Source organism: Sprattus sprattus (genome assembly GCF_963457725.1).
Source record: "Sprattus sprattus genome assembly, chromosome: 14".
Lineage (NCBI taxonomy): Eukaryota > Metazoa > Chordata > Actinopteri > Clupeiformes > Clupeidae > Sprattus > Sprattus sprattus.
This window is the reverse complement of record NC_137912.1, coordinates 19,498,643-19,517,043: the sequence shown is the minus strand read 5'-3', so window position 1 is coordinate 19,517,043 and position 18,401 is coordinate 19,498,643. Positions and strand designations below refer to the sequence as shown.

The 18,401-nt window shown below is 43.4% G+C and overlaps 1 protein-coding gene across 1 annotated transcript in view; it reads right to left on the bottom strand.

The window, feature by feature from the left end:
• LOC308375114 (proton myo-inositol cotransporter-like) overlaps window positions 1-14,756 on the bottom strand; it is a gene marked incomplete at both ends in the record, with an annotated part of 76,264 nt that extends 61,508 nt beyond the window's left edge. Inside the window, 4 exon segments of the mRNA XM_080851164.1 lie at window positions 464-623; window positions 13,899-14,514; window positions 14,518-14,648; window positions 14,651-14,756. Coding sequence (XP_080707290.1) covers window positions 464-623; window positions 13,899-14,514; window positions 14,518-14,648; window positions 14,651-14,756 — 1,013 coding nt within the window.
• Between the last annotated feature and the right edge of the window lie 3,645 nt (window positions 14,757-18,401).

Genomic DNA, 18,401 nt, shown 5'->3' with positions numbered 1-18,401 from the left:
ATGACAGGAACACCCAGTCCACAATAACAAACGCATAAAGGACTCTAACACACTTCAGCTTCTCTACACGCTGCATCTCACTCAGTGGTTGGTTACCCAGGATACTGCATCCCGCCATGCAGGGACACTTATGAGGAACAACAGATAGCATAGGGCCCTGCTGTGGCCCTGATTTGGCCCAGTCCTGTACCAGATCAGAGGTATATCTGAGGCAAAGTCAGCCATCAAGAAACAATGAGGACACTGAGGAGGAAGAGGAGGAGGTAAAGGTGAGGAAGAGGGAGAGGTGATGGAAAGGAGGAGTGAAGTGGAGGAGACGAAGAACAGTAGGAGGAGAGAAAAGACCAAGAGGAGGTGAGGGGAAAGAAAGAGGAAAAGAAGAGGGAAGGGAAGAGTATGAGACAAACGAGAGGAAGGAGGAGTGAAAAAGGAGGAGGAGAAGGAGGAGGGATGAAAAGCACACCTCCAGCCGCCACGGTGCAGGTAGCTGAAGGCTCCGCCCACCAGGCTGGCGACAAGCTGTCCGGCAGTGATGAAGAGTGTGTTAACAGTCACCAGCTGACCACGCAGGTGTGGGGGAGACGACTCCGCAATATACACTGGGACCGTCATGGAGGCTACACCTGAGAGAGGACAGGAGGGAGAGAGGAGAGGATAGGAAAGGAGTGGAGTGGAGAGGAGAGGAGAGGAGGGGAGGAGAGGGGAGGGGAGGAGAGGGGAGGGGAGGGGAGGGGAGGGGAGAGGAGAGGAGAGGAGAGGAGGGGAGGGGAGGGGAGGGGAGGGGAGGGGAGGAGAGGGGAGGGGAGGGGAGGGGAGGGGAGGGGAGAGGAGAGGAGAGGAGAGGAGGGGAGGGGAGGGGAGGGGAGGGGAGGGGAGGGGAGGGGAGAGGAGAGGAGAGGAGAGGAGAGGAGAAGAGAGGAGAGGAGAGGAGAGGAAAGGAAAGGAAAGGAAAGGAGAGGAGAGGAGGGGAGGGGAGGGTAGGGGAGGGGAGAGGAGAGGAGAGGAGAGGAGAAGAGAAGAGAAGAGAAGAGAAGAGAAGAGAAGAGAAGAGAAGAGAAGAGAAGAGAAGAGAAGAGAAGAGAGGAGGGGAGGGGAGGGGAGGGGAGAGGAGAGGAGAAGAGAGGAGAGGAGAGGAGAGGAAAGGAAAGGAAAGGAAAGGAAAGGAAAGGAGAGGAGAGGAGAGGAGAGGAGAGGAGAGGAGGGGGGAGTAGAGGAGTGGAGACAAGAAAGCAAAGGAGAATTATATTATAACAAAATAATATAAAATAATATTAGAATTATGAGGTCAATAAAACTCAATAAAATTGCATTATACCTCACCCTCATAAAGCCCGTCATAACACCAGCCACTGTTTATCCACTAACACATCCATTCAATATCACATCTTTGCCTTTGGTGTCAGGATGCATGGACACAGAGACCCATAGCTACAGCGCACTGACCTTGACCTCAGTATCCATGGACACACAGACCCATAGCTACAGCTCACTGACCTTGACGTCAGGATGCATGGACTCAGAGACCCCGTAGGTAGAGCTGACCTTGCATTGATCAAAGTGGCCAGGTCCCTCTAATTTGTTTTAATATACCCTTCCAAAACATGTTGAAACACAGAGCACAGAAGGTGCATGGCCCCGGGCCAATCATTACTGTGATTAATCCTGAAATAAAAGGCATTATGCGGGGAGAATGTGCCAGCGGATTTCAGCTCCATTAAAAAAAGGGGCGAGTTCACAAAATTGCTTTTCACTCTCAAATCGAGTTGAGCGGCAACCTGCCACTTAGGAGACGCAACAGCCCCGCGGTACATGGTGAATCACACGGAATTCATTAACCCACTGCCTCACTCAATAGCATGCCCCTCAAACAGAGTGTATGTACGAGTCTCGAGATGAATGTCCCAGACACATCAATGTCAGGGAGGGCATGGAGGTCCCTGCTGCCAAAGGATAAGAGATTATTCATAACAGCTATCTTCATCAGTTCACTTCATAACCGCCATCTGCAAATCTTTCAAGCCCACTTATGGTGTGAAGTATTTGGAACTCGCCAATGCTAAGCATTCTACTGTTCTATGCCTTCTACCATGGTTCTATGTTACACGAATGTAGTATGACAGAGACTCTGGGGGCCATTTGCTGTTGTTGAAGTTTAAATTGGTTGTAGAGGTTGGTTACATGCTGTGTGTGGTATTGTACATTGTTAGTCACTAGGAGCCCTGGGCAGTAGCATAGAGTGTTTAGTTGTGGTTTGATGCTGGCTGAGGGGACTTGTGGTGCTGTTCCGAGCAGGTGACTATGATCTCCTAGGAGAAAGATGTGCGTTGTCTTCACCTCCCTTAGGCCTGCCAATCACAGCGCCTCAAGGGGGTTACGGGTGGGAGGCGAGCACCCAGAGAGAACCAATCAGGTGCGTCTCCAGTGGCGACGAGGGCTCTGGAGTGCGGCGTTTGTGCAAACATCCCATGTGGAGGAAACCACCAGGGAGACAAGCCCAGAACCAGCACAGGAAACAGACCACAACCAAATGAGCTACATGCATAGACCAGAGGGTGTGTGTGTGTTTGTGTATATGTTTGTGTGTGTGTTGGAGAGAGAGAATGTGTAAGTGTGGTGTGTGTGTGTATATCTGTCTGCCTCTTATGTACTCAAATGCAACAAACAGTTTGTTGTGTGTGTATATGTGTGTGTGTGTGTGTGTGTGTGTGTGTGTGTGTGTGTGTGTGTGTGTGTGTGTGTGTGTGTGTGTGTGTGTGTGTGTGTGTGTGTGTGTGTGTGTGCGTGTGTGTGTGTGTGTGTGTCTGTGTGTGTGTGTGTGTGTCTGTGTGTCTGTGTGTGTGTGTGTGTGTGTCTGTGTGCAGTGTTGGGAAGGATACTTTCAAAACGTATTCCGTTACAGAATACAGAATACATGCCCAAAAATGTAATCTGTAACGTATTCCGATACATTAACTAATCTGAGTATTGTATTCTGAATACTTGGAATACTCCCACATTGAATTGCATTTTATAACTGTAGGAATGCGGCCATCAAATCCTGCGTACTTAACAGGCCTATTCTGGTGTGTTCTACTGTTCCAACTGGCTGAATGTGTTAGGCCCAAGTCTCCCTGAAAGTGCAATTTTATTGTACTGTAATTATTATAATTTGCTGTAGAGGAACAAAGACTATAAGACCATGTTAACGCAAAAGAGGTTTTACTTGGTTAAAGTAGCCACAATTTTCCCTTTACAGTTTCTTTATTCTTTATTTTCTCAGCTGTGAAAAATGACAAACTAAAAACTGTCCATCAAAACAAAACGTAAGCTCAAACTGAATGAGATGATGGCAAAGAATATCATTTTTTTAAACTATGCAATCAAATATAATTTTGCCCACATGAAACAATGTTAAACTCAAAAACTTCTTGGTAATATAACAACAAAGGCTAGCAGCAAAAACCGATTCAAAATGTCAAAGTTGTAAAGAACATAGGGTGACAAAAGGTGTTCCTTTTATACGAATGTCAAATGAAAAAAGATAACAATTGATTTATCACAGAAATGAGGCTGTCAATTTACATGCATTGCCTGTGAATGCTGTGAACCTGAAGACCAGTATGTTTTGAGCCACCTACCTACATATTTGACCCACCTAGCCTACTTTACATGTCAACACACCCCAGTAAAGTGTGGTCGTATCTCAGCAGGAGAGCCTGCTCCAAGTGCTTATCTGTCATTTTGTTGCGATGTGGAGTGAAAATAAGCCGTTAAAAGACTCCTGTTTGACATGCTAGCTAACGTTAGCTAAAATTAGCCTGTGTTCGCTTAAAAACTGAGTTAAGATTTTTGAAGAAGCATCTTAAAGTAAGTTTATTTTGAATTAGCCAAGGGAAGCTGTAGTTTTACTGGTCACCGGGGCTAGTAAATCAGCACATAGTAGGAGAATGTAAAGGCGCACATCTGGCTGATACAACTATGTTATAGCAAGATGACCAGTTAAACTAGCAGATGACTACCCTGGGCGAATTGAAAAATAAACTTACTTTTAGATGCTTTTTCAAGTTGGAGGTGGAGTCTTTCGAAGCCGAAAGGAGGTTGCACAGTTATATTCCGTCCTCCCTTCTCTTGCTTTAACATGAAATGCTTATTACATTTCCAGAATAGAAACGCATTCCTGCCCTGGCTCTCTTGTGCCGGCTCTGGCACCTGCTCCTCTTAAGACTCCATAAGCAGACTGATCACGCAAATAACATTTTCATTCGTTTTCATGTTGGGGCTTCTGGGAAATGCATAAAGTGGCCTTATTTTATTTAGAGAGTGAATAAACTCGTGAAATAGAGAAGTACCGTCATGTATTCCATTGATTTCAACAATGTAACTGTATTCTGAATACCATCGATTTAAATTGTAACTGTAACGGAATACAGTTACTCGTAATTTGTATTCTAAATACGTAACGCCGGTACATGTATTCCGTTACTCCCCAACACTGTCTGTGTGTGTGTGTGTGCTAAGGAAACTGGCCAAGGGACTCTCATTGATTAGGCCAGGAGGCTCGAGGGAGTGGGCAGGGTGCCAAGCACATGATCTAGAGGAGAGGAGGTTATCCTGGAGCAGAGGGGAGAGCTGAGTGTACATGTATGTGAATATGAATGTATGTGTGTGTGTGTGTGTGTGTGTGTGTGTGTGTGTGTGTGTGTGTGTGTGTGTGTGTGTGTGTGCATGTGTATGTGTGTGTGTGTGTGTGTGTGTGTGTGAGTGTGTGTGTGTGTGTGTGTGTGTGTGTGTGTTTTCACATGGCCACAAGTGTTCAAGTGAGCATTCATGTATGCATGCATGCTTATGCATAAGCACACACACATTACTGTGAGTTTGAGGTGTGTGTATGCATTTGTAAGCCCAATGCTGGAGTTGTGTGTGTGTATGTGCACAGGAGAGTGTGTGTTGGTGGGTGAAGGACCATGATATTTACTCAAAAGATCAAATAACATGTGTTTGCCAGAGATTCATCTGACAAGGGGCATGGCATCGCCGTGACGATTACATTCTATTAATAGCCTGCACATGCCGGCTTCCCGACGCTCCCCGCTGCCCGGCAGACGATGCACCTGTTGCCATGGGAACACTGCGCTGCCTGCCTTACGTCAAGAGGTTAATCAATTGGAGGTGACGACAGCTTCTATTGGCGTTTCATTGCTAAATGCTAGATGGGTGGGTTGGGGTGGGGTCTGCACAAACTGGGCTCATAGAGGTTTTACACATCACTGGAGAGAGTGATGGATTAGGTGACCAGTCCCATTCATTTTAATGGCCAATGCTCTGATAGGCCACTGAAATGCCCAGGAGGTACGCAAACGACCCCCAACATCTTGGTTTCGCGAACCAATTGCCTGACCTGCACATGAACATGAGCAGTGACCACAGTAAGCAGACCCTACACTGACTGGCCCCACCGGTACCTGATTGATACCAGCCTATGGGAAACAAACCAGCTGATACCAAACTAGCTGAATACACCTAAAATGAGCCAATCAGGGCAGTGTTTCCCAATAGTGACACTGTACTAAAACCATCACTGAATGACAAAGACCATAGGTGGATGTACTATGATCGTGGTTCGGGGAACTCAGTCGTAGAATCACCTGTCAGTCAATGGTATCCTTCACTCCCATCGGTAATCGCCTCAATCACATTGCTTCAAAATTGAGATCGGTTTAATTGGGAACCCTCCCACTTCACATCGACAACTGTCATTCGACTGACATCGCTGACAGTCACCGAATACAATTCACTTTCCATGCTCTCTCGTCGCTCAATTACTGCTAGTCTCTTCCTGTGTGAATCTACAGATGCTCAGATTATTAACACACTTTATTTGGATGGTCTCCTGTGTGAGTGCGTGTGTGTGTGTGTGTGTGTGTGTGTGAGTGTGAGTGTGTGTGAGAGAAAGAGAGAGAGAGAGCGTGCCTGAGTGCATCGGGGTGTGTATGTGTGTATTATTTGTACGTGTGAGTGCTTGTGTGTGTGTGTTTGTGATAGAGAGAGAGAGGGAGAGAGTGTGACTGAGTGCATCAGGGTGTGTATGTGTATGAGTGTGTGTGTGAGGAGGTCCGTTCGATCTAACAAGAAAGTGATTGCTCTGTCATTACTGAAGTGCAGGAGCGCGTCCAGAGTAGGCTTATTGCATAACACAACTCCAGAGAGACTGATGATGAACAACACACACACACTTAAACACATACCCACACACACACACACACACACACACACACACACACACACACACACACACACATTCACACACATACACACACACAAACACACACACACACTTTAACCCAAACTCAAACACATACACACACTCACTCACACACACACTCTCCTAAGAAGCACAATAATAACATCACAGAAGAAAGATGGGATGTAGGGAGAGAAAGAAAAGGGGATGAGAGTGAAAAGGAGAAATAGAAAAGGTCAGAGCGAGAGACAATAGGAAATAGAAAAACAGGAGAACACACACACACACACACAGACAGGCAGAGACAGATTGGGGGATATTGAGAACACACCCACACAAACACACACACACACACACACACACACAGTGTGAGTTTGAGAGACAGGGATGCTGCAAGAGAAAGGGAACACATCGAGGTGAAAGAGAGATACACTGGGGGAAATGGAGGGTTGGAAAAGAAAGACAAAGAATGAGACATAAACAAGTGCACCTTACCCATCCATTGCTCCATTCCATCGCTCTGAAGCGGAAATGCCACAACAACCACAGCACTCAAGACACACATCCTGCCTATGGACCACTTACTAAACAACCTCTAGCCGACCACTGCTAAGGCAAAAGAAGACCAATCCCATGATCTCACTTTCATCCCTGCCATGATCGCTCTCCGTTTCAGACAAGTCAAGAGAACCGAGCGGGAGACATCACAGGCAGCCATTAGGGAGGCTTTGAGCCGAGGCCATAAGGGGTCAGCCACCATTCTGATGGCTAAATTAGGGTCAAAGATCGAACTCAGTCAAGTCAAACACAAAGACGTTCTGCCTTGATTTCCCTTTCAAAAGGGTTCACAGTTCTGTTCAGTCACTTTTCAAACATCCCAGTTAACTGCAAAGCCCTGGTCACCACTGGAATGCCAACGAGATGCGATCAGAAATGGTTTCTGATTCAGTGTGTGCACCGCCACCACGCCGAGCCATAACAACGACCTTGAGTAAAGGTCACTTTGTCCACCTCGCACACTACAGGAAGCCATCCTGCCCCTGGCGCTGGCCTAAAGGTCTCAGGATCCATAATTGGACAGAAATGCTGTGTGAAATAATATCGAATAGTGTGGTATTTCACCCTTCTGAGGAAACATAACAGTGACCTTTAAGATGGATGAGGGGTGGGGCAGATTTATGCTAGATCATTCACTTGGACTCCAACACGCAGAAAGAGTAAATACTAATTGTGCCTCAATTAGTGTGAGACTTGCCTATCCTCACCCCCCCCCGCCACCTGCTCATATCCCCTCACCATTTCCCTGTCGCTTTACCGTCACAAATCTTTGACCCTAACCGGTATTAACCCAACATTAATTTCCCACAAGGCATCACAAACATATCAACCACCACCACTTTATTTTACCTGCCAGCTTGGCATTCGCACAACACGGCAAATTTGGCTACGCTGTGCATTTTTTAGATGTTTTCAGCCATGCAGATTCTGTCTTTGGTGTACTGAGGACATTTAACTATAGAATTGCAGTTAGTATCGAGTTGTTTAAAGGTATGTTTATAATTTCAGAAGTGTGTAACTTAAAAATTCTGAATGATTTGCATGTTTTGGGTTTTTGTCTGCTATTCAATCTGGTGCTGTAAAATTCAAATGCTACATACCGCACTTTAAACTCATTATTCAGCGAATGGGGCACGAGATAGTGGTTGACGTTCCTCATGACTTGACCTCCTTCTTTTAAAGATGCAGTCTGCGATTCCGTTTCGATTTTGCTAAAGGTTGTTGGTGTTTGTGCTCAACAGTCAATCAAATTACAGCCCTTTCTTCCGTGCCCCTAAAGAACCATGTTGACCTGGCTAAGTGAACTCCAAGGTAAACCTCCTAATAGAAGAGCCCTATGCCTTCATCCTCCAAGCAAAATAAAGCCATGGGGCTTTACTGGTTTACCACCGTCTCTGACTTAACTTAGCCAGGTTTGTCACTAAACCATATTATTGGACTGTGTACAAACACCACGGGGCAACTGCTCTGTTAGCTTAGGTGCGTTTTAGAGTTTAACATGGTTTTAAACTTGCATGTTGTGGAGGAAGTCATGTGGCTTCTTAAGCCCCATTGCTGTGTCATAAACACCATGTGGTTTATCCTATAGGTGAGGTTAAGGCTGGTTTCAGTTGCTGTGCCATCATGAAATCTAACATCTGCCACTAGAGGAATCTTTGTCTGCGTTTAATTTTAAACATGGCGCAATGGTGGTTTAAGGAGAGATAAGGACGATTTTTCCCCGGAATCAGACCGATATTACATCCATTACACAAATGGCAAGCTGAGGATCCCAAAATTAGCAGGACTACCATGGTTAATCTTCTAATACTAATTCTTACTAAAAAAAACTAATCGTACATGTGTTGGTGGATGCAATAATAATATTGTTAATATCTTTTAATAGCTTTTTTCATAGCACTAATATTTGTGTGGGTCTAACTTTGATATCATTAAGTGGCATTGTTGTATCATCGTACGGCCGGGATATCCTAGTTCCGGTTTCCAGCTAAGCTAGCCAAATGCTAACTGACAGAGCAATTGCCCCCAGTGTTCTTCTGAGCTGAACACTGAACAGACAGCTAGAGGCCTGTGAGGAGCAATTGGCTGAATTTGTATGTGTTTCTGCATCTTTAACTACCACTGATCCAGACCTGTTCCAGGAACCTTGTTCACCTCTAAAAGCTTGACAAGCAGAACATATACAGGTGGTACTAATTCTGATCATCAGGCCACAGTCTTTGGCTCCTTTGGAGAACAACCACTGGCACATGCCAATTTAAAGGTACCGGACACATACAAAATGCCCTTGTTATCTGCAAACCACATATTCAAGTTTGAAATCCTACATCTTGTTGTTGTTGTTGTTGGGTTCAGCTAGTAGTTGCTGTACTGCACCTTGTTAACCTTGAGTATAGTTTAATCTTCATGCTCTGGAGAGCGCAGCCATGAGGGGCAGAGGGGAAGCTCTATCTGTCAGTCACCTTTGCTAATCAGTAGCGTAAGCATCGGAGTTGGAATTGGTGTGTGAGTCAACCCTAATTGCAGAGGCTATAAATAGTCGCGAATGAATGCTGAATGATAAATGTCTCTGCGTGAAATCACCTCAAAGCCTGTAACCTTCCCCAGAGGGCTTACATAGGCAATTCAGACATCACCGGGGAAAAGAGGCCGTGACTAAACTGTTTTCTTTTCACAGGGAGAGGGAGTGAATGTAGCATGCAGTCCCTCAGTCATGAATGGGTATGGTCAGTACCGGTTCTTTCAATACGCACACTACGCACGTTGCGTAGGGCCCCGCAAATGTATTATTTATAATAAAGGCCCGTGGGAAAAAAAAAAAACGTGACAACGTAACTGTCCGTCGCGGACGTCAGATAGCTACCCATGCGCATCATTGCATCATCAGTGTAGAAAGATGAAGCGGAGTTATCCCTCGGGGAATGAAAAAAGGAAGAGGAAGGAACTTGAAAATGAACTACGGGAGCAGCAGTCAGGTAAAGCCTGTAACTCTCCTCTCCTGGTGGGAGAGAGGGAGGGACAGTCCGTGTTAGACCTACAGGGCGGTGAGCCCTTGGGGATCCCCGGTCTCTGTGTGCGTCTTGCTAGCTTCTATAATTTTAGTTGTAGCCTTGTATAGTTACAACTGCACTTAACAAAATGGAAAGTAATCGATACATATTGACTAAGATTGAAGTTTGTTTGCTTGGATAGCCCACAGGCAAATATAGACGCAGATACGATTTATTCTTGGTGAATAAATAAAACTCGTGTAATATTATGACAATGGTGCTAAATAATAAACACTTATTAATAGAGTGAGATCATACCGAGAAATATCAAACTGTTGCTTGAAGTATTGGTTTGATGTTTCGAGGTTAGTACGTTGTTTATTATGGCATTTTACTCTCCTTTCATTTTATAAAGACACGGCCATTGTAAATCGAAAACATGTCGTTTTGTTAAGCTCAAGTCTTCTCACGACTCAATTTGTTTGCCTAGCAACCACTTCAACAGAAAACGGACAATATGGATCTGCTAAATAAAATGGTTGCAATATGCAATATATTTAAAGGGGGGATGAGTGGAAGCACTGGGTGTCAGGTGCGACGGTTGAAAATTTGGGGGGTTCAGTTAGGAGGGCCCCTTGGCAGAATTTTGCCTAGGGCCCCATGGAGGTCTGAACCGGCTCTGGGTATGGTCATTGAGTATACTGAAGTGGTACCAAGAACATTACGTTGATTGACAATCAAGTGATTGATTGATTTCCATGTTCAATGACACCTGAGTAGTTCTGCACCACTGAAGCCTCTGAAGCCTATGGATTATGTGTGTGCAAGTATAACTTCAAGTAAAAAAAATAACTTAATTGAAATGCTCTAGATGTTTGATTATGTGTGTGCAAGTTTAACTTCAAGTTAAATAATAACTAAATAAAAATGCTTTAGATGTTTTCAACATTTTGAGAAGACCCATGTTTAATATTCAAAAATCGGCTGTGACACCATCTTCGCTGGCTGGTCATAATATATACAGCCGCGGAAAAAATTAAGAGACCACTTCAAAATTATCAGTTTCTCTGGTTTTACTATTTATTGGTATGTGTTAAAGTAAAATGTACATTTTTGTTTTATTCTATAACCTACTGGCAACATTCCTACCAAATTTCAAATAAAAATATTGTCATTTAGATCATTTATTTGCAGAAAAATGACAATTGGTCAAAATAGCAAAAAAGATGCAGTGTCTTCAGATCTCGAATAATGCAAAGAAAACAGGCTCATATCCATTTTTAAACTACACAATACTAATGATTACACTTAGGAAGAGTTCAGAAATCAATATTTGGTGGAATAACCTTGATTTAAAATCACAACTTTCATGTGTCTTGGCATGCTCTCCACCAGTCTTTCACATTGCCGTTGGGTGACTTTATGATACTCCTGGCGCAAGAATTCAAGCAGCTCGGCTTCTTTTCATGGCTTGTGACCATCCATCTTCCTCTTGATCACATTTCAGAGGTTTTTTATGGGATTCAGGTCTCGAAATTGGGCTGGCCATGACAGGGTCCTGATCTGGTGGTACTCCATCCACACCTTTACTGGCCTGGCTGTGTGGCATGGAGCATTGCCCTGCTGGAAAAAACACTTCTCAGAGTTGGGGAACATTGTCAGAGCAAAAGGAAGCAAGTTTTTCTTCCGGGACAACGTTGTGCTTTGCCTGGCTGAGGTTTGTAAAAGACCATAAGGATTGAAAAAGCGGACTGGAGGTTCTTCTAAGTTCGTCTTCTCTGATGAGTCCAGCAGGGCAATGCTCCATGCCACACAGCCAGGCCAGGAAAGGTGTGGATGGAGTTCCACCAGATCAGGACCCTGTCATGGCCAGCCCAATTTCGAGACCTGAATCCCATAAAAAACCTCTGAAATGTGATCAAGAGGAAGATGGATGGTCACAAGCCATGAAAAGAAGCCGAGCTGCTTGAATTCTTGCGCCAGGAGTAGCATAAAGTCACCCAACGGCAATGTGAAAGACTGGTGGAGAGCATGCCAAGACACATGAAAGTTGTGATTTTAAATCAAGGTTATTCCACCAAATATTGATTTCTGAACTCTTCCTAAGTGTAAGCATTAGTATTGTGTAGTTTAAAAATGAATATGAGCTTGTTTTCTTTGCATTATTCGAGATCTGAAGACACTGCATCTTTTTTGCTATTTTGACCAATTGTCATTTTTCTGCAAATAAATGATCTAAATGACAATATTTTTATTTGAAATTTGGTAGGAATGTTGCCAGTAGGTTATAGAATAAAACAAAAATGTACATTTTACTTTAACACATACCAATAAATAGTAAAACCAGAGAAACTGATAATTTTGAAGTGGTCTCTTAATTTTTTCCGCGGCTGTATATATCCATCATCCACACCGCTAGTGATTTGGTTCAACATCTCCCCCAGCCCTGCCTCAAACACTCATGCACCACACGCGCACACGCACAGACACACACACACACACACACACACACACACACACACACACACACACACACACACACACACACACACACACACACACACACACACACAGAAACACACTTTTTAGTCTACATCCTCTCAATCATCCAGCCATCCTCCCCTAACAATGAGGCATTGCAAAGATTTCAATCTGAAATCTTCAATCACTGCTGAAACATCAGTTTCTCCACAGCCCAATCGGTGGGGTTTACAGCGCACACAACACTCGCAGGACCCTCCCTCTTCTCTGAGGGAAATATGGGACTGCGCTCTGAAGACTGGCCAGGAAGAAGTTTAATTAAAGCTGTCTTAGCAGTGCCGATTGCTAGCTTGGTGATCACCCAATACGTCAATTTGGGCTACGCCTGGCATTATTTTGATGATTTAAGTCATGCCAATTCTGTCCTTGTTGTACTGAGGTCATTTAACTATAGAAATGCAGTTATCATCAAAATGTTTAAAGGTAGGTCTGTGTCAAGTAATTTAACCAAAATCTTCCAACCACCATTTGTAAAACAATTTGAATTAATTTATTTATCAATTCACTTATTCATTTTTTCATTCATTAATTTACTGAATCAATAAAGGTGAGAGCAGAGGCGTATAGGCTCATCAAATAGTGAAATAAAACTGATTCATTTCATCCATTCACTCACTTGGTTAGAGCAGTGACATAGATTGTTTTCTCTCTGGCGCTCTCGAAGACACAATGTGCACCTTTTCCCCGCAGGCAACAGCAACTTGTATTACTGAAGGAATGGTGTATATAAAAATAAGAATGTGTCACCATGTGTCTCTTGACCCAGAAACTAATCTGGGTATTATGTTCTCGAAACCAAGCAACAAAGACACTAAAGCCAGCATCTGAGAAGTGTTTGCTGGTATACACAACTGCTGGTAAGAGAGAAGTGACGGATGACATTCATTAACACGTCTGTGTGTCATGACATTGACATTTGAGTTATGTGCAACAGTATTCCTAGTCAAACATGCGTTTGCAACTGGTTATTCTGTACCAAAATATCACTTCAGATTAAAAAGCGGGTCTTTCCCCTATAGAAAACCCTTAGTAGATATCATAATATAAAAGTATTAAAATACTCTCTAAATGTATTAATGTATAATAATATCTGAATGTACAGCAGTGATGATATAGACCAGCTATAACTCCACCTTCTTGTGTAACCAGAGAGAACGTAAATACGGAAACAGTTACCACAAATAACCACATACACACCCTGCCCACGTGATGCACGTTCTTGCTCACCATAGCGACGCTAATAGGACGCCAGGTTGGTGAGTTTCCCTCCTATTAACGTGGAGACGTTTACTGTGTTTATGGCCATGTAATCATGTGTGTCTCACGACCTCTTGCATCAACTTTTCCATATGCTGAAGGCTCCCACCCATCCCTCTATGAATCTACTGGAACACATTATAATTGGCCATGAGTAGCCTTGACATAAAGTAACAAAACTTTGTAATATTCTAAACTTTGATGATCAGTTGATTGATTTGGGCTTGTTCTCCCTAGATCCTTAGTTGCGTAAAAGTAGAAACCTTGCTATTCAACAACATGGGATGTTCTAGTTTGAGTACAACATTAGAAAAGAATGGGAAAAACCTTACCAAGTCCAAGCCCGACTATGAGGCGTCCAACCAGAAGGGTCTCTTTATTTGGGGCGGCGCTCATCACTATACCCCCCACGGAAAAGATGAAACTGGCCAGCAAGATGCACACCCTCCGCCCGAAAACTCCGTTGAGGAAGCCACCTGCGAGCGCAGACAACGCGGCCGCAGCTACCGCGCTGGACACCAGCACCTCCTGCCACATGAAACTCAAATTCATCTCCCGCTTGATCAGCAGCATCGCTCCCGACACCACTCCCGTGTCGTAGCCGAAGAGGAAGCCTCCCAGAGCGGAGAACACTGCCAGGACATAGACGGAAGCGGGCGTGACATCTTGCTGGAACTGCTTGCGAGCCGCTCTCTCCATGTCCCCGGTGGAGGTAGCGGGTGCCGCCGCGGGCACTGCCCCCTGACTGCCGATGCTCGCGTTGGACGGAGTCTTGATAAGACTCCGCTCTCCACCATCGTTAACTTTCCTCCACCTGTCGCCTATCGCGTTGCTCATGTTCCGTAGGTTGTAGTCATGGTCGCTTGATTTTCGGGACATAAGTGAAGTCACGCAAAACGTGCACAAGACTTGTAGGCTAATTTGAGTTAGACCGACTGTTTGTAGAAGTCAATGTCGTTGTGCACAATAATACCAAAATGCAGGACTAGCTTTATCGCAGAAACAAAAAAAATCGCAAACGAACGCGTCCAGCTTGGGTAAACTTCTTCGTCTGTTGCGTCCAACTACATCCCAGTGGTCCGATGGTGCGTGCGCGGTGATGGAGAGTAGTGGCAAAGGTGGGATCGGAGGGAGTCGGCTTTACCCGTCACTGTCAGCGTCCATGTGACGTAAGAGCGTTTCACACCCATGTTTGTCAGTTGAGCGCCTATAAAGGCATAGTTTGGTCTATGGCAATCGTCATATATTCTGCAGTCTTCCAAGGCTACTTAGGATCTTTCTCCAATTTCCTATAGTGGCAAAACCAAAATGAGTGTATCGTGTTAAAAAATCTTCCTAGTTTGTGTAATATATCGGCATTGTAAAAAAATCAATGTCTACCAACTCTCTTACATGCGAATTTTGACCATTCGGATAAAAAAATCCTAAGTGGAAAACGCATAAAATCTTCTAAATCGAATAAGAAATTAATTCGTTAGAAGGGGTGGAATCCCTCACGATTCCCAAAGGGGCATTATGCTGAGGTTGGTGGAAATTAGTTTATTTGCAAACCGGATAGAGGTTCGGATTTCTTTTAACGAATTTTCATAAATGCGCCTAAAGTATAAGAATTTGTTGGATGGAAAAAAACACTACTAAGGTGTCCTTCAGAAATATGCCTGATTTGTTTTCTCACAAAAATTATTACACGGCAACGGCATACAGAGAAAAAAATGCTCAATCGCTGCAGGTGCGGTCTGTTTCAGGCCCTGTTATTTATTATCCTACAAAACGGTATTTTCAGACCCTTTGGTTGGTGCGCTCTCTTGTGGACAGATACATCTACTACATTCTTGTAAAAAAAACGTGCAGTTTTGAGTCAATAGCATATAATGTGTTGTTTTCAGTCGGTAACACTAAACAGGCTGAAACGGTAGTGAATACATTTTTTTAAAATAGTTTAAGTCGACCTACAGCCAAGGGAATATGAGACAGAAACAAAACGAATGCATACAACATGAGTTCAGGATGTGTGGCCTTATGTTCTTGTGGTTGAACTTACCCTATTTTAGGGGTATGTTGACAGGATCCAGCTGACAGGGTTAGTTCAGCCATCTGAGAAAAACGAGGGTATTAACCAGATTCATTACAGTCAATAATGATGATTAAATCCCCCAATTTGCTTATTTTATTGGTGTTAATGGAATTAATATTACAACCAATTTGTTAACGGTTCTGAAACCTGAAGATCTTTTGCCAAGTCTCATAGGATTTAAAAAATTAAATTGAATGAAACTTTTCACAAACTATATGTTATTCACTTTAAGTGTAGACTCTAAACCAGGGGTGTCAAACTAATTTTAGTTAAGGGGCCACATACTGACCACTTTGATCTCAAGTGGGCCTGACCAGTGAAATCATAGCATAGTAACGCATATAAAACGACAATATTTCTCTATGTTTAAATCATTGGTGAAGGTTTTTGGATGATTAAACCCTATTTTAAGGTCTTTCTACAATAAACTAGAAACATAAAGACCAAAAACTCAGAAATCAGCCCACTATTTATCTGCCTGGGCTCTCCTATGCAGATTCCCTCAACAGTTACCATCTGTTAAATTGCCCTCGTAAGCAATTACTGAAGCAATTACTGGATCGATTAAAAAAAGTACAATATCTTAGTACTCATAAACCTCAATATCCTTGAGAGACATTCTGATTCACAACCCTTGACATTTATTAAGCAAAGCTACTTTTATAGAAATATAATTTGTCTTTCTGTAATTTTCACACTTAGCAAAGGCATCCGGCGGGCCGAGCTGGACCCCCCTGGGGGCCGTATCCGGCCCGAAGGCCGTATGTTTGACACCCCTGCTAAATTATATTTAATGTGAACTTATGTTATTAGAAATCATAACTTTATAAACTACAGAAATATTGTTTTATCTTTTGTTGACCTTAATGAAATATCATTACTAATCTCAACAGGTATATTATTCGTCTAAATCATAAGAAAGTTTATACTTTAACTTTTGGTACTTAAGTAGGATATACAGACTTAAATCGGCTATAATCTACACAGAAAAGGAGAACATGTACATAACAAATCAAGCTCAAGCTAGTCTCTTCAACTAAAGTGTTAATGTTAAAATCAAAATGTTAATGTTACCGTCAAAATCTTAATGTTACTGTTAACAGGTAGGCTTATACCTTCTGCCTACCTGCACAGCGGAATAATAATTATAACAGAATGTACGAATGTTCAGCCATCAACCTCGTGGCATACTTTATTGTAGAACTCACAACATGCTGCTCTCCGTGAAAATTAGGGAAAAACAGACAGAGAGAGGGTGAGCATCCCCCTTTACAGAAAAGTAGTGTCACACGTGTCTAATGCTGTATGAGGCGCAACAGCGCCACCTCCTGCACAAATATAATTATATACATACAGTCAAACACTTATCCATTCTCAACAGTTACCATCTGTTAAATTGCATGCTGAGCTATCCTAGCTAGCGATGTTGTTACCGTCAGTAAAACCGTTTATAAAATTGCACGCTGAGCTATCCTAGCTGGCGATAGCAAACGCCACCAGCATAAATACAAACTGTTCATTAAAAGTTCTGTTCAATGCTGGCGTTTGCTATTGCTAGCTAGGATAGCTCAGTGTGCAATTTTACAGACAGTAACATTAACATTTGGACAGTCACATTAACATTTAGATTTTTAACATTACCACTTTAGTTGGAGAGACTAGTTATGTACTTTTAGTGGTAATAATACAAGTATTCATGAACCATAACTGTCTGGGGATGTTCTCTCAACTAGATAGTTAGTGATCATACCTAGCAAGAGCGTAGTTCGCTAGATAGATAGCTAGCTGCAAGCAGCCTCATTTACTTTGGAGCAGACATAAGTGTTTTTCGATTTATTGAGCTGGGGCTGGGGTCTCCCACACTGTTCAATCCACCGCCGGCACCTTTCCTCTGTGTTTTGGGCTTTGAAAATGTGAAAAAAACGATGGGTCCCTCTAATCTCTCAGCGTACCTTTGTGTCAGATCTAAAAGTCTCGTAGGGACACTGTTAAACCATGCTGCTCAGAGTCAGACCTCAAAGGTGTCGGACCTTCTTCTCCTAGTAGAGGTTGCTAAGATATGATTGTACGAGGGCCGTTCTAGGGAGGAGTTTCGCGATCGGCCAATTGACATGGAATAGCCCATGAGGCCAGTTAACACAGCAGGATATTTGAGACTGTCTGAGGGGCTAGGTTCAGTGGCAAGTGCAACCACATTGCAACAACTTACTGTAATGTCCCGTCAACCCCTGTATTTCAATTTAAAAGAACCAACCATCTTATTCTTTTTGATAAAAAGAAGAGTTAAAGAGATAAGGTCCCTTTCCTCTTTTCATAAGCACCTTTCAGGCCATCATTGACGCATGTCAAACTCATATTATCAGTGATGGAGGTTATGGATGTGTAGGCTATGTCCAACAAGGATATTTTGCAATTCCAATGAAGAGGCCAAGATTGATTGATGACATCAGCATGTTCCTGTGGTATGAGGCTCTGGTTGTAGCCCGTCCTACTGACTCCTGTTTAGAGGGCAGTCATCAAGTGGTCAGATACTAGGCTTTGGAAGCACAGTGGTCAGATACTAGGCTTTGGAAGCACAGTGGTCAGATACTACGCTTTGGAAGCACAGTGGTCAGATATTAGGCTTTGGAAGCACAGTGGTCAGATACTAGGCTTTGGAAGCACAGTGATCAGATACTAGGCTTTGGAAGCACAGTGGTCAGATACTAGGCTTTGGAAGCACAGCGGTCAGATACTAGGCTTTGGAAGCACAGTGGTCAGA